We start from the raw sequence: 17,039 nt of genomic DNA, 5'->3' as shown, positions 1-17,039 counted from the left end.
CCCACAGCCCTGCAGCCTGAGTGACGGCTGCTCCGGCAGGACCCAGCAGTGGTAGCAGGATGAGGGGTAGCCAGAAAAGATCCACAGACACTGCACCCACTGCTTCATCCCACCTGGACAGCATATTGGCTCCATCCTGGAAAGGAACCTGAGCTCCACCCTCTCACCTTGGCAACCCTTTGGGCAGCTGGCATAAACCAAGCCCTCGGCCCCTCCCCAGGCAATGCCAGGTGACCCCTCCCATGGAAAGGAGGAAAAAACCACTGCCCACTAACACACACTGCCTTTGCTGCAGCATCAGGGAGCACTTTGACATGGAAACTACATTTACCCTAAGTTAAAAAGGATGTTCTGCACGCAGCAGCGAGGCGCTCACTGAAGGGGACAGCAGCCACTGAGTAGGCAGCAGAAAGGTGGGAGATGCTGTCCTGTCCCACCTGACAGGACCTTAGTAGGGCACTGGGTCAGCAGGGAGCCTCTGGGAAGATCAAGAGCTGCGGGGGACGAAGGGGAGTGCAGACCCTGAGCCTTGAAGACAAATTAGGGTTTGCAAGGTTTATAGTGGTGATCTGAAAAGAAGAAATAATCTGATTTGGCCAAATTGGTGGCCTGAGGTGACATGGATATGTTCCCACCATGGCTTCATGACAGCTCATGTTATGTGTGGCCATCTTGCATCCCTCTAAGATCCCAGGGGACAGGAGTGACACCAACCCCCAAGCAGTGCCCTTCCTGCTAAGCACCTCTCCCCTGGCACCCTAGGGAACATTTTGGCTCAGAAGCTGTCATGTAATCCCATGACACAAAGCAAAGAAGCTCCTGAGGAGAGGAGCAGCAGCTCAGGAAGAAGAAGACAGGGATAAAGCTGACCTACACACTGCTCCAAGCCACCACTGTGGGAAAGCACTGCTGTCCTTGCTCTCATAGCCACCTTCCTCTCCCTTGCTCCAAGGGTGACAATAAATCGAGTCCTGTTTCCCTTCAGCCAGGCACTTTGTCACTGCTCTGTCACTTCTGATCATGTTTGAGCAGCCTCAGCTAGCAAATCTGTCCAGTTCAGCAGCCTCGCTTTCCTCTGCACAGGAAAAGGCTGGCTCTGGCATGGCCACTCAGCCTGGCCAGGATAAATGTCTGGGGTGGGCAGGGCAACAGAGCTGCTGCTGCCAGGGACCGTGTGGGGTCAGCTCTGACAGGGCAATGTGGCAGGAACATCCAGCTGTCCTAACAGGGAGGCCAGGAAGGCAGTGCAAGGGGCTCTCAAGAGGGCAACCAAAGCCCTGTGGGTGGGCAAGCAGGGATTCAGCCCCCATCTCACAGGCACACACTTCCAGCAGCTATTACACCCACTTGTCCATCCTTCCCCACACACTTTGTTTGGTCCTCCTTGCATCCACCTTCCCAAGGCTGGTCCTTACACTAGGAACCAGTCCAACATCCTGATCCAGCATGGCTTTTTCCTCTGGCACATTGTGAGGCAGCAGCCATCCTCTATTGAAACTCGCCCTTGACCTTACTCCCTCAAAGATGGCCCAGCCATCCCACTGCACTCTCACTCAGCAGGAACATGGAACCCAGGAGTTTCCATTTGGAGCACTGTCTGGGGTGAAGCCATGATAAGGAAAAGCCAGTGCCACCCAGGTAGAAGGGATATCAAGCAGCCAGCTCCAAGAGGCCAGCCAGGGATGGGTGCAATGGGAACCACTCACCCCACACTGCCAATGAGCTTGGTGGGGACCTGCCTCTCCAGACAGTTCAGCCTTGTGCCATACCAGGCACTGACATTCCTAAATCCAGAATGAGGGCAGGCACCACCCCTGTGCCACCCTGATGCCTGAGCAGTGCTCCACTCCTGGTGCTCCTGGGCCCTTTCCTTCCCCTCATTTCTTCCCCTCATATTTATCACCCCTAAATACAGTGTGCTGCCAGGGGCACAGCTTGTCCATGACTGCTGAAGCTCACACACCAGGAGAGACTGAGGCCCTTCCCAGGATGTAGAGGCAGGCAGGAACAGGCAGGGCTCTTTGAAGGATGGAAGCACACAAGGATGAGGCGGAACACACCAGTAAAGTTACTCCTCTGTGGCACTGGAGCTCAGTGTGTGATGCCATCAGTTGTACCTGAATGCTGTGGGACAGACTCTGCTACATGAAAATGATCACCTGAGATTCTGGGCAGAGCCACAAGCTCGGGAACCATTTGTGTTCATGCCAGCAAGCCCGTGTGGAGAGGCTGCTTTTGTTTGCTTTCACCTTCCAGGCGCAGCAGCGGGGGTCACTGCAGAGCGCCGCTGGGAGGGAGCCGGCAGCAGGACCCGCCCCAGAAAACAATTAAATACAAAACAACTGATCCTGATTGACACTGGCCCCCTGCAGACCCATCAGTCGCCTTCCTAAAACGCTTCCTGTCTTTCCAATGACCCTGACCATGCTAAAGAAAGGACGGAATTGGTGCAGAGGCAGCCACAGCCCCCGGCCCCTTCGCTGTGTGTTGAGTGTGTCTGTCTCAGCCGAGCTGCCAGCACCCTGCTCTGTGCAGAGCAGCACAGAGAGCAGAGAGCCCAGACCATGTCCCATGAACTCGCAGCCACAGGCTCCCAGCACCTCCCAGGGTGAGCTCAGGAGCAAGGACAGCAGTTGACAGCCTAAATGGAGAGATGTTCTCCAAGGTCAGGAGGCTCGAGAAAACAAACCCAAGCTTTTCTCACACTTTCACGTCGCTTGGTACCGTCTGGCACCAGCCACAATGACAGGTGAGGAGAAATGGCAACACCTTCCACTTGGAACTTCTCAAGTCTTTAATTCAAAGAAAGCAAAATCCAGCTGCTGGTGGGGAGTTTCTTGAGCTGTGACTGACCAGTGGTGTGTTCACACAGAGTGTTACTCAACATGATGTCCATGCTGAAATCACACTCAATGCTCTTATCTCAGTATTTTGGGAGGGGGAAAGAGGAGGCTTCTTTTGCTGCCACATGAGGACACACAGGCCAAAGTTTCTGTGCACAGAAACTTTATTCTCAGCTGCCTTTGGGAGAGGAAATGGGGCTCAGAACCTTCCCAGTCTCCACTTATCCTTTGAGGCACAATGGGTATCAAAGCCCTACACCTGTGCAGCTCAGGCACAGCCAGAGGATCTGAGAGCCACAATCAGGGACTGCCACCTGCCCCCACTGTCGCAGGAGCACTTTCTGAGCCTCCAGCAGAGCAGGACCATTCGAAACATCCATTCAAACCTGAGAAGGATCAAGAAATAACCCAAATGCAACCAACTGGGGTTGGGCAGAGATCATGCTGACAGGCAGAGGGGAACATTGCTGTGCTCACCCTCCAGCTGGCAGAGGAAAGCTTGAAAACTGTCATAGACATCCTGGGACCCTCTGGGTCACCAAGATCTCATTTTCATCATGCCTGTTAAAGGGGCTGTGACTAACTGGAGCTTGCTTCTAGAGGGACTGCCCAGGGAAGAAGGCTAAAAAGGATGGGAAAAGGGGTTTCTCTTTCTCCAACTCAGAGGTGATTGCAGAGATCCCAGCACATAAAAATCTTCAGGACGGGAGGACCAATCTCATTCCATAAGGAGTAATCTTCATGGGACCACCAAAGCCCTCAGGCAGGAGCTGCACAAGCCACCCATAGGCTTGCTACATCCTCAGCCGGAGCAAGGATGTGACACCCCATATGTGGTTCTGCCACTGTGCCCAGCAGTGAAAATCACAGTGCAACATCCTCTTTAGTGTTGCAGGCAGGGCCAACCTCACAGGTATTATTATTTTGAGTTGCTTTTGTGCAGACTCAGCAGATGGCACTGCATCAGATTGCACTGACAAAAGTTCATCTATGTGCCTGGAAGGGAAGGGGTGGTGGAGGAGCTGGCCCAGAGCTGCTGCTGTAGAGCTTGGCCCAGAGTGAGAAAGTTCAATGTCATTTGCCTTCTAAAACTGGGAAGACCTCCTAGTCCTTCTTCCAGCAGGGCAGAGGACTCCCCCACTGTGGGCACACTGGCAGTGGCACCCCAGGGAAAGCACTGAGACAGGCACAGGGAGTGGCTGCTCCAGCACCCCTGGCTGTGCTGTGGGATTTGTACCCCCTGAGCAGGCACACTGGAGCACACACAGCTATGAAAGCACCACCCTCGAGCTGCTTTTGCTCCCATGGATCCTGCCCTCCCTCTCCAACACCAAGGGGTGACCACAGGAAGCTGTCAGAGCGAGTGGGCTTTGGGGTACCTCTGCCCAAGCAGGGCTGGTGCTGCCCCAACACAAGGCAGACAAAGAGGAGAAGAGCCAAGTGAGCACCGTGCTAACAGGGGCCCTGGAAGGGCTGGGAACCAGCTCCAATTAAACTCCTCATTGCAACACTAAATGGACAGAGCTCTCAGAAAGCAATTCCCAGGCTTGCTTTTATGTGATTAAGAATTAAAGCGACCCAAACCTGAAGATGCGTTGAAGCAAATGACCCAAGTGCCCGCCAGGCGAGCACAGCCCTCATGGTTTTTTCATGCCCATTACACAAGCGCGGGCAACCCGTGGGGCACGGGGGAGGCCCCTGCCAGCAGCCAGCTCAGATGTGCTGTCCAGTGCCTGGGAATGCTTGGACAGCCAGCTCCTACATCTCACAGGCACGGGAGCATGTGGGCTGCTGAAGGCAACTAGCATTTTGGGTTACTATAGCACTGCTGTTCTGCGCCTACAGCCATTGTGGTCCCTTCCTGTATGAATACATCCAGGCTCCAACAAATCTTGCTGAGCAGATGCTCTCAGGCAACTCCACCACGAGCTACAGCAACCTGGTATTTAAGCTCTTTGCAATCCCAACATGTAACAGATGAAGATGAGATCAAGGAAGATGTATATGACAAAGAGAAAAACAAGCCCAGCTGCAACTAAAAGCTGTGAGATCCAGCTCTGTGCTGACAACGGTGGGCCAGTAGCTTAACCCAAAACTGCAAGAGTTCCTGGGTGCTCCCCAAGGCATGCCATGACATCTCAGGGGATGTCATCTCAGATCCCTGGGATCAGCCCAGGGTGAGGGGAAGAGGTGTGCGAGACTTGGTGGCTGGGTACCAGGTGGGCACAGGCCAGTCCCTCTCTGCTTAGGCAGCAGGACTGGGGATACCAGGACCCCATCTCTGTGAGGGCTGCTGAAGATGGAGCCTGTGCACAAGCCACGGATACCTGTGATGTCTGTCTGGGCATCCTCAGCCACAGCTGCAGCAGCCCTGCTCTTCCTCTCCAGTTCTTTCATTTCAGGCACATAGAAGTCCCCTTGGCGGGCAAGGGGACACACGAAGTAGATGCGGTCCTGCTTGTAGATCTCGATCCGGGGGTGGGCACACAGCTTCCTCTCCTGGAAGACACAAAGTAGCCATGAGTAGGGATGTGTCCTCAGCCCCCACCCCAGCAGCTCCCCCACCACACTGACCTGCCATCCTGGCCACGTCAGCCTGGTCCTCTTTGCCCACAGGCGTGGAGGCCTAGTGAGGAGAAGAGGGTGCCATCCCACAACCATGGTGCCACTTTCCCCACCACACCAGCCCCCAGGTACCAGGGACAGGCAGGCTGGCCCAGAAGGTAAGCCAGCTGGGCTCCAGGAGGAGGTGCTGAAGACCCCCAGCCCAGGCTTGGTTTTGATGCTCTTATTTTGGGCAGGAGAAAGGGGTTTTGGAGAGCCAGGCAGCTGCTTCACAGGGACCTGCCAGATCTCCAGTTCCTGCTGGCAGCAGAGCCCCACAAACAGCACAGCCCCATGAGCAGCACAGCCCCATGAGCAGGCACGGCACTTCTCTGCTAATTAATATAATACAGAGCCGACAGTTCAAGCAGCTCCTTTAAGAACGGCGAGGGCAGGGGGAGTGGGAGATGAATCCCTGGCATTTCAGACAAGTCCCCCTCCGCCTTTTCCTCACCCCACCTCCCCCTGGCAGTGCTCCTCAAGACCTCAGACCCCAGCCTGTCAGGGACCCCTGACAGGGGCATGTTCCCCAGGCTGCTCAGCCCGTGCTGAGCTGGGGCTCTGGGGACTCCTGGGGTGCCGAGGCCGGGCGAGGAGCAGCTGGACCCTCCTGCCACCCCCTCCTCACCCGCCCGCCCGCCAGCTGCTCGCTGGCAGAGGGGGCGGCTGATTACAAGCCGGGTGAGAAAGGAGAGTGTCTCTTTAGCGGGTTTTCTTTTTCTTTCTTTCCCCTTTTCAAATCACTGACAGCTCTTATTTAACCCTGCAACCACCTTGATTATCATCCTCCTCCTCCTGCTCCTCCTCCTCCCTGCCCCAGCTATTCTCTTCCTCCCTCTTGCCCTGATTATCCTCTTCTTCTTCCTTGACCCAGTGATTTTCCTCCCTGCCTCAACTATTCTCCTCTGTCATGGCCTGCTAGTGTGGCTTGTTTGTACATCCTCCAGCAGGGTCCCCATGCTTCGGGGGCTCTCTGTTGCCAGAGCTGGTCCCACACCAAGAATGAGCTCTATGTACATATCAATCATGACCTTGCAAAAGCCTGACTCCCTTCAGCCCTGGGGATGGACCAATGTGATTTAAGAATCATTTATTTCCCAGAGTAATGCTGGCACCAGGCAGGATCCACAACAGACATGAGCCAACACTGACCCTCTCCTGGTGCTGGCAGTTGTACCACCTGAAGAGCCACCGCCATGCTGCCAGGATGCTGCACAAGAAATACATCCAGAAATCCCACAGGAGAAGATTTTGGGTCCATTTTGCTGGGAAAGCCTGCAGGATCTGGCAATGCAGAGGCCCAGTTTACCCAGAAACACCTCAGTGGCAGAAACATGACCCCAAGAGAAATTTCACCTGTCCCATGCAATGCCTTCCAGCCTGAATTTCCTCAGCTGGAGGAGGGACCACATTTCCTATCCCTGTGCTGCAGGGACACACAGGGACGCAGGAGGGCTTCCAAGGCACTTGGAGTTTGGAGTTCCCATTTGCAGGCAGGTGAAACACTGGGGCCTGCAGATCAAAACTGCATCAAATAAAAACAAGCTGGGTTGTTTTTAGCAGCAGAGCAGAGGCGGCTCATATCACTCCTGCTTTTTCAGCAACAAGGCAGACAAGAGCCCTCCCCGCCACTCTGCCCCTTGCTCTACCAACCACAAGCCCATCCACCAACCTCCAGCTCAGCTCCCTATTTAGGTTACTGCAACACACACCAGACATAGGTACCTCCAGGATTTGCAGGGTTTTTTGGAAAATCCAGCTGGCCTTCCATCGCTTCATGCAGACAGGGACAACTCAAAGGATCTTAGAGCAAAGAGACCTTCATTAACTTGATGTGAGGTCTCCAACCAGTCCAAATCCTCAGGGCCCCAGTCTGGCCTTCAAGACATCCCAAGCTGACTTTCCAAAGCCCCTCCTAAGGTTCTAAAAGAGTGGATCTGGGACATACTCTCCCTACAATCTACTCTAGGCTGCTACAACTTCCAGTTACACAGGCATAGAAGTGGCACCCCCAAAACACAAACAAGCCCTCCTCTGCTCATGTAAAATGTGGGAATCTTGGTGTTTTAAGGAATAAAAATGCACACCTGAATGAAGAGCAGGACTGGCTCTTGAGCCAAATAGTGTTTCACACTCAAGATTATCCTATAAGAGAGACAAGGATGTTCCACCATGCCAGGAGCAGCCCTGTGTCCCTGAAGCCAGAAGAGCCCAGGTGTCCAGTCCAAAGCCCATGGCTGGGGACCATGGTGGGACCATGCCAAAGTGGCTGGACACTCACTGTCAATACCCATGCCTGCCTCATTAGGGACAATACTTGATTTCTTTCCAATTCATCTGGGGCTTTTCCCAAAATGAAATGGAGGGAAACCAAAGCCTGGGGGTGCTAGTTTGTACAAATTAAGCTTAAACCAGGCTAGTGAGCTGGCCTCTGCTTCTACACTTTTTCCCAGAGAAACCCAGCCTCTGGCAGGGCTGCTGCAGAGCTCAGCACTGGCAGGTGGGCTCAGGAGAGGACAATGTCCCCAAGAAGGAGCAAGGATATTGCACCTGGGGATGCTGTCCTGTGCAGCCTGGATGGATGAGGCTGCATAAAGACTTGAGAAATGGGCAATGAGATGGGGAGCCATGACAACAGAAATGGATAAGGGGGTCATCTAAAGGGGGTAGGAGATCAGCCTTGTGATCATACCAAATGAGATTAGGAAGCAGGCAGAGGCCAGGCAAGAATAGTGCAGCAAAGTGCAAAAGAGGCTGTTGACACAGTGAGTTTGGGATTATCCCCATGGAGAGAAACACTGCAATGAAACGAAACAACCCAGAGAGACTGGAGAGCAGAGCCCAAAGGCAAAGGTGTGGGAAAAGAGAGAATTAGCAAAGGCTCAACAACATGGCAAAACAACAGAAAGGCTCAACAGGCAGTATTGCACTGCCACTGAGAAGGGAGCCCCTGGCTGGCTGTGCCACCAAGCCAACAGATGGAGCAGCAAGGGGAACATGGAGTTTGCAAAGCAGAGCCCTCCAGTCAAATCCAATGCAGCCTCACACGGGTGGAGGAGCTCAGTGAGAGCTGAACAGTGGGACACTGTCAGTGTCAGGCTGCTGACTGTGACAACAGGACCAGTAAGTGGGGCAGGAAAGAGGACTTGTCCCTTTGCAAGGTCGTGCAGTGCCACCTCCCTCCTCAGCCTCTGCCAGGAGCTCTCCCTTCCTATGGCCAGCAAAGACAGAGGCAGCAGTGCAGCATTCAGGGCTGATTTCTATCCAGGACCCTCTCCATGGCACCTGAAACAGGGGATTCATTGCATATAATCCATACAGCCCATCTACACACACAAATGCATCCAGAGTCCACAAGTTCAGATCTGACAGAACAGCAGCTCCAGCATACTCCTGCCACATCAGACCCTTGCTTCTCATGAAGCCAGCTCCTTCTCAGCCCATCTGAGGAACGTGGTGGGGTGCTTCTCACCATCTTCTCAGGAGCAAGGCGTTACGTAAGGGAAGACTCTTGCACTTCTCTTTCCCAGATGGAACAGCACCTCGCCCAATCTTTAACTTCGGGTTCCATATCACCTCCCACCACGTACTGACTGTAGGATTTCCTCCAGGTCACTCTCATCCTGCTAGGAATGGAGCAACCCCTAGCCTCATGCATCAGAAAGCACAGGATTATGCAATAACCAGCATTTTGGGAGACCTTCCCCAGCAGCAGGAGGTGCCAGCTATTTGTTAGCACAAATCTTCCTCTCCCTACCCTTCATAAGGTCACAATGCGTGCTCATGATATGGCTTGGGCACAGCCTCCCAGGAGGAAGATGCCCTCACTTTCCTGGGCGAGCACAAGAGCAGTCCAGGGCTACAGAGGACATGACAAGGTGTCCGAGCCATGACCTGCAGTCATTAAAATCCAAGCAGAATTGTGCAAAGGCAGAAGGAGGTGGCAGGGTGCTCATGTCACACCATGGCCCTCAGCACCTGCTGGGAAGCAGAAGATGAGCTGGGGCACTGCAGGGACTGTCTTTGTCACTCTGCCAGGTTCAACTGCTCAGGAATTCAAATGTCACCAACTGGATTTGCTTCATGTCCCACTGCTGTAAGAATTCATCTTGTTAGGAGACCACAAATGAGCCTTGTGGATGCTCTCTGGATCCTCGCCATGCACGGGGCATGCTGGCAATCAGGCTCCAGCTGAACCCAGCACACTTCTAGTGTTGCCAGGAAGGCAGTGGGGAGGCAGCTGCTGTCCTCACCCCCCTTCCCCCTACAAGCTCCCTGTCACCCTTGACTCCTTACTCTGTCCTCCTGGAATCACTTACAAGGTGATGGTTAAGTCACACCAGCCTGCTGAGTCCCTGTTTCAGGACTGATGCTGTAGGAGCAGTTGAGGAGAGGTTTTTCATGCCACCACTAAGCTTCCTGCTAGAGCAGAGCTGGAGGCTGAGCTGTTCATGCTGCCCAGCAGCTCCTGGCTCCACTCCAGAGATGTCCACTTCATGCTCCAGCCACCTGTGTGTGCCATAGGAACACAGCCATTGCTTGTGCTTGTCACCCATCCCTGCCAGAGCACCTTCTGCCTGCAACACGTGAAAAATGTGCCTGTTAAACCCCAGCCAGGACTGGAAAAACCATGGGGAGCAAGCTACTAGTCACCCAGCAGATAAAAACTCTCTTCTCGCTTAGGGGAACCTGGCAGCCCCAAGCTGCCCTCTTGGCTGCCTGCCCAGAGCCACTGGGAAAGCCAGCAGTGCAGGGTCCAGCCTCAGCATTGGCTGCTCTCTGCACAGTGCCATCGAGAGAACTTCCCAGAGGGGCCAATGGACACGTGCCCAGGAGGGCCAGACTCAAGGAGAAGCTGTGGATTGTTCACAGGGATTGTCTAAACTTCATTTTGGCACAGTGTGCCTGGAACTGCTGCTCACCCTTGCTCTTATTGTGAGAGAATGTGCTGCTGCCATTGCAGGGAAGCAGAAGGGCACATGGAGCTGGTTCTATCTACATCCTGCTGTGGCAGTGGAGCAGCACCAACCACATGTGAGGAGCTTTTCCATAGGCAGCTGGGCTCAGTCCCTCCTGTTTATTATGCTGCCACACCTGAAGAAGGAATAGATGGAGGGTGCAAACACACAAGACTTGTGGCTTGTGACCATCATGGGGATTGCTGCCTGTTGGGGGGACTCACCAGCATCCCCCCAGCCAGCCAGGGCACCACCACATCCCCACTGCCACAAGGCTCCCCTTGCCTGTGCTGCTGGCACTGGGGCTGCTCTGGGCAGTGCCAGCAAGTCAGCTGGCACCTGGGAGAGTGTGGGGAGACCCCTGGGCGACCCACCAGCCCTGTCCTCACATGCCAGACAACACAACTCCCCCACACCTTCCTTCTAGCTGGAGGCATCCATCCTCTCCATCTCCCAGTGATGGAGTCGGACGCTTCAGTACCAGCGATTTTAAAGGAACAACAAAACTGCGTGGAGCTGAACGGCCCTAAATCAGTTGCTAAAATTAAAAGCTGAAACTGAGCCACCAGCTAGGACTGGGGGGAGCGTGCTGTGTGCCACATCCTCCTCGCTTCCTCACACGCTCCATGCTCGGTGTGTCATCCCTGCTTATCTTAGAACACGGGTGCTAGGTAGTCCTGAGAGGCTTTGCAATTCATTTGCACAGCACTCAGCGCCCTTTGGTGTTCTCCCAGTTCAACCAGGAGACAGCCTCCTTGCTGGGCCATCCCTTTGTCCCAGGCCCAGACTGGGAATGCCCCGATTTCCATTCCTCTTTGCTCAGAAAGCAACTTGAGGTTAGGCACTGCTTCAAGTCACCCATGTGAGCTGATGAAAGCGAAGAAACAGAGGAACCCCTTCCTCCTGGGGTGAAGGGTCTCCTGGGCTGCACTACAAGTGGCGGGGAAAGCAGCCTGAGGGGGATGTTTGCCCTCAGTTCTGCTCTTGTAAGACCCCACCTGGAATACTGCCTCCAGCTCTGGGGATCCCCGCATGAGACAGCCATGGACATGCTAGGACAAGTCCACAGGAGGCCACAGAAACATGCCAAGGGCTGGACCAACTCTACTGTGGAGACAGGCTGAGAGAGTTATGATTGCTCAGCCTGGAGAGGAGAAGCCTTTGAGGAGCCCTAAAGTGTGCTTATAAGAGATGAAGATTTTTCACCAGGGCCTGTAGTGACAGGGCAAGGGGCAGTGGGCTTAGAGCAAAAGCTAGCAGGTTAGACTGGACATAAAATGCCTTGTGCTGAAGGTTTTTAGGCACTGGAACAGGCTGTCCAGAGAAGCTGTGGATGCCCATCCCTGGACGTAGGCAGGTGTTCAAGGCCAGACCAGATGGGGCTTTAAGCAAACTGCACTGGTGAAAGACATCCCTGCCCACAGCAGAGGGGGTGGACTGGATGACCTTTAAATATCCCTTCCAAACCCTGATTCTGGTCCTCTCTGCTGGGCCACAGCCTAACAATGGGAGACAAGGATGAAGCCTGGGTGCTCAGGGCTGTTCAATGAAGGGCAGCCAGAGGCTGGGGAAGAGCCATTGGCCCCAGAGACGCCTGGGCAGAAGCAAAAACAAATTGCTGGAGGAAGAGGCAGGCAGACGTGCTTTACACCAGTAATACCTCAACCATCAAGGAAACCCCAACATCTCAGCTTGCAGCTCCAGCAGGGCGCTCATGGAGCTGGGCAGGCCCTGCCTCCCAGGGCGATGGCACCCAGAGCCAGCTCCAGCACACAGCACAGCCGCCAGCACCAGGCTGCCAAGGGCTGGGGAACAGCTGCTGCCTCCCAGCCTGGAGAAACTCACACTTCAGGGGTGGTGAGACTGCTCCCACGCACGTGCACTTTACTTTCAAATCCTCTGGGCTGTGAGGTGTTTCAGAAACAGAAGGTGATATTATTGCAATCAAGAAAAGGCCATTTCCATCAGCCAGCAGGAAAAACGAGTGCCACCGCCAGCACTACGGCAACGGAAAACAAAGTCTCGCCAAAGGATAACAAATCCTCCAGGTAGCAGAATACAGAGCCTGGCAATTAGCACCTCCCACACCATCAGCATCCTTGCCTGGCCTCAGCACACTTCCCCCTTCCCACGGCAGGCCTCCCATCCTGCCTGCAACCAGGACATCCTGCCCTGCTGATGTGGCAGTGCCACGGCTCCAGGACAGGCAGGAGAAAAGCAGCCCCCGAGATCCTGTCCGCAGCAGTGAGAGGGAGTGGGAGTGCATTTGGACTGTGGGAGCCGTGAAACATTGGGTTTGATGGCTTGGGAGAGTTTTTCATTTTCACCTTAGTGAAGGCAGCCCGCCATGCAATTTACACCTTGCCCGCCCGCGCTTCCCAGGCCCAGCCACCCAGCTGCTCCCATGGCTCCTCCAGGGCAGGACCTGCAGACTGGCAGCTGCCAGGCACGGACAAACTGAGAGGTAAAGGAATGAACCCGGAGGAGTTGGTGGGTTCAGGAGATCCCAGCACCCTGGGAGGGCTGGCAGGGACTAGGCACAGGCTCCCAGGTCATGCTGGCAGCTATTGTGAGAGTCATGAACACTGTTCTCCTCCCTGGATGAAGATTCCATCCTGTTCTCCAGCAAAAGGGAATAAGCTCCAGCCCTACCTCGCTAGAGGCCCTGACACACTCTGGACATTTTCCTCTTCCAGCACCCACTTGAGCTGCAGGAGAAATCCTGCAGCACACAAAGGAGCATCCATCATCTACAGAGATAAGCCAGGTAGCAAGTCCCAGAGAGATAAAACCTCTCAGAAAGTAGCCACAGGCAGTCAGAGCCCCCAGTGTGGGGGCAGGACAAGCCTTGGACAAACTGCCAGCCCAGACACATTCAGGTACATCAGTCCGTGTGCTTCCAGGGATGGATCATACTGCCCCCAACTATGGGAATGTCACCTGCAAAATAAAGAGCAGATGGTGCAAACAAACACAATTCATGGGGCTTGGGTCCCCCCTGGTGTTTTGGTTATTTGTTAGTAATTAGTCCTGGGGCAGAGAGTTGCAGAAGTAAAGGAAACTTTTGCATTAAAAAAAGTTAGTTTTCCTAAAGACTCGGTGCTTTCCACTTTCCCAAGTTCTGCCTTGCTCCTGTACCCACAATGGATAAAATGCCAGCTGGGGAGATGGTACTCACCAGCTTCCCAGAGCTTCATAATAATGTTCTCACACTCTTCCTCCTACCTGACCCCACCACCTCCCATTTTCTTCTCCTCCTTCCCCATCACAGCCATGCACAAGCTCTCTGAAGGGGACTTTGATTTTAACCATTCTGAAGCTCAAACACGAGATTTTCATCACAAAACAAAGAATCTCTGTAAATCCACATAATCTCTCCTCTCCTGAGGAACCAGTCCTGGGTCCCTGTCGCAGTTCCTAGGAACTCCATCACTATGGGAGCACGCACGTCAACAGTTGCACACGAAAGGAGGAGGACCACAGATGGAGAGGGCTGCTTCTCCTTCAGAGAGAGGATCTCCAGGGACCAACACACTCCTCCCAGCACTCACAGGATGCTTCTTCAGCATTAATCACAATGCTGAAGGGGTTGATGCCATGATCTCTGCCATGACGGATGACTGGAGCAATGCAAAATCGCTTTGCCTGCTCTGTTGCCTTGGCAAGGCTGCCAGGAGCAGCAGCTGTGGCAATTTCTCTGTCTCCCGTCAAGGCAGAGCCTTTCAGGAAAGGGATCATCATCCAAGATCCTGTCCTGTTGCTCTGCCTCAACCAGGCTACCCTCTGCACTGCAGCCTCCCACCCTTCATGGGACATCACACAGGTAAAAGGAGCCTCTCCAGAACTTGTGGCTTTGTCATGTTGCTTATAGGGAGAGTAAGTCCTAACCTAGAGTGACCTGCTCCACCCTGCCATGAGACTCTTGTGGTGACAGATCTTCTTCCATGGATAGCCTGGAGAGCTCCTCATCCAGGTGGACACTCCCAACCCACCTTGATGGCTTTTTCTCCTGGGCCACCATTCACTTGAGCACTTGCCTTCTGCAACAAGAATGTCCAGACAAGCTGGAGGCTTGCGGTTCACAGCCTTCTCACACACGTCCTCACCTGCAATGAGTCCTGTCATGAAATCCTCTTGCAGCAAAGCCAAAGCAACAGCCATGGAGTAGGAGCAGGAATGCCTGGTGCCCACAGCACGTGGGAGCTCTCAGTCTCCTGAGACAAGGTCTGAGCTGCCCTTCCAAACCTCAACCCATTCCTCTTGCTCTTTTGATTGCAGGCATCGCTAGTTGTTCTTCCACAGCCTCAATCACCAGGACAAACTCAGGTGTCACATCAATGACCCCAGGAGGAAAATGGACAAGTGGAATAAATACCCTCCCTGTCCCTTCCTACCTCCTTGAACAACCTTGTCTTTCTGCAACGCCCCCAGCTCCCAGGCTTCATGGAATATATTTCACGATGAGCTAAGCTCAGCCTCACACCATCCCTTCACAGCTGAGAAAGCCAAAAAGGGAAGCTGAAGAACTTAACCTTGTTGAACTTGCACAGATAAAGCCACCAGCAGCCCAGGGCAAAGCCACGATGCAACTGCCTGATTCCCAGACAAAATAGTCCTCCCTCCCCACCCACGGGGACTTACTGCCAGGCTTATTGGCCTCATTTGGAAGGCAAGGAAGATCCAGAAAGAGAGATCAAGTGGGTTTCAGCCTGGTTTGCTGAGGAGGAATAGGCAAGCTGATCACGACATCCCTAAGCACATCTCAATTACAACACTGGCAGGTCTGATGTCAAAAAGCAAGTTTCCAGGACAGAAGGATCTTCAAAGCTATCAGTTAAGTGCAGCCAACTATGCAGAAAGATATTGTTTGAGCTCTGGCTCAGGGAAACCCTGCATTCACAGGCTTGTCTTGGATGACACGGATCCCAACCAGGCTCTTTGTAGGGCAGACACCCATGGACCACTGGTTACCTTTGGTTCACTGCCCCTCCTGCTCCTCCTTCCCTTGCCCCAGCGACAGATATCTCCATGATTTAAATGCAAGCCAGGGCTCGGAACAAGTTCCTTCCTGAATGCTTATAAATGAACAAGAGGCATTTCCCTGCAGGCTTCCAGCAAAGCCACCTTCAAACCCCCACATCCAAGAGCTTGCACCTCTCTTCCCCAAAAACCTCGCAAAGGGCAAAGAGACAGCGACTCTGGCGGGTCCCTGCGTGCTGACAATTCCCCGGGTGAGCTCGGCTAATGAAGCCCCCGGAGCCCGCAGCCGCTGCAGCCGCAGGCGGTAACGACTCGCCCGAGGAAATCCCCAGCGCATCACACAGTGCTGGCGGGCACAGAGCGAACGGCACAGCCGGGCAGGCTGCCTGCAATGCGGGACGAGCTGGCAGCACAGGCCAGGTGACCAGGGGATAGGAGGGAGGCCAACCAGCGGCACCAGGCTGATTCACCAGGGACAAATGCAGGTGTCCCCGGACACGCCATTTCAGCGGCCACACGTGCTGGCCGCACTTCTCCATTGGCCCTGCTGCGAGCAGGCATTGCAAGGTGAGGTGAGGCTGCCTTTCCTCTGCAGCTTTCACCTCCTCCTCCTTCTCCACCCCGGGCCACCAGGGACCCGGCACAGGTCCCAGCGGGCTCATTACCTTGGTCTGGAGAGCAGAGCACCCGCTGAGCAGCCGCCGCAGTGCTGGGCATGCGGGGAGCCAGTGGCTGGCGGTGTCAGCAGGGACACAAACTGAGCGTCTCCAAAGCCGGGCTCTTCTGCCGGCAACAGAGGCAGCAGGGGAGGGGAGCAGCTGCTTTCAGCGACCTTTGCAGTCTGGCAACTGCTCCTCTGCCAGCACAGGATCGTGAGTTTGACTGTGCAGATCAATCAGGAGGAGAAATCAAAGCAGTTAGGCAAGGACAGAGCCCAGACTGACTCTGCCCGTCCACAAGGATCCCATATGCTCCCAGATGTGCTTCATGAGCTGGTAATGCTCTGGAGACGCATCATACCACTGAGCTTTCCAGATCTTTCTCTCCTGGGAAGCAAACTCCCCATGTGTACCACTGCTCTGCCCCCCCAGGTACCCCAAACCATACACAGCCCTGTGTAACACCACTGATGGCAGCACAGCAGACAAACCTGCAGCCACCAGAGCTGCCCCAGATCCTCATTAGTGCCCTGGAGGGCATTAGATACCTGGAGGACATCCCTCCTCTTCCCAGTGCTGATGCCGCTCCTCAAACTCTGGGTACCTGGAGGATGGAGAGGACTTTGGGGAAGAATATCTACACCTCTGTCCCATTTTGCCCTTCCCCAAGCAGCTGCAGGGGAGGGAGTGTACTCTGCCTGCTGCAGCTCTGTCCCAGGACATTGGTCCTGTGCCCCAGGGCACACCAGAAAGCCAGAGCTGAGCCAACGTGATGGGTTCCAAAGTAGCTCCCACCAGAAGACACAGCTTTGAAGGGGAACTGCTGGGAGATGAAGGCAGGGGCTTCTTGGGGTGGCAGGACCTGGGCGGGACAAGTGAACTTGGCACCTAGAGATGCACGTGAGAGAGGAGGAGGAAGGTGCAAGAACAGAGAGGAGCTGATGGCTGTGTTCCTCCACTGTGAGCCCACAATATCTGGCACCTCCTGCAGCCAC

At 54.4% G+C, this 17,039-nt stretch overlaps 1 protein-coding gene across 1 annotated transcript in view; it reads right to left on the bottom strand.

The window, feature by feature from the left end:
• TEX264 (testis expressed 264, ER-phagy receptor) overlaps positions 1 to 17,039 on the bottom strand; it is a 39,303-nt gene that overhangs the window by 2,397 nt on the left and 19,867 nt on the right. The window contains exon 5 of the mRNA XM_009099522.4: positions 5,171 to 5,342. Within this exon, the coding sequence (XP_009097770.1) occupies positions 5,171 to 5,342 (172 nt within the window). The remainder of the gene's footprint in view (positions 1 to 5,170; positions 5,343 to 17,039) is intronic.

The sequence above is a fragment of the Serinus canaria genome, chromosome 12 (assembly GCF_022539315.1).
Source record: "Serinus canaria isolate serCan28SL12 chromosome 12, serCan2020, whole genome shotgun sequence".
NCBI classification, from domain to species: Eukaryota; Metazoa; Chordata; class Aves; order Passeriformes; family Fringillidae; genus Serinus; species Serinus canaria.
The sequence above is the reverse complement of the archived record's forward strand: the minus strand, read 5'-3'. Positions and strand labels throughout refer to the sequence as shown.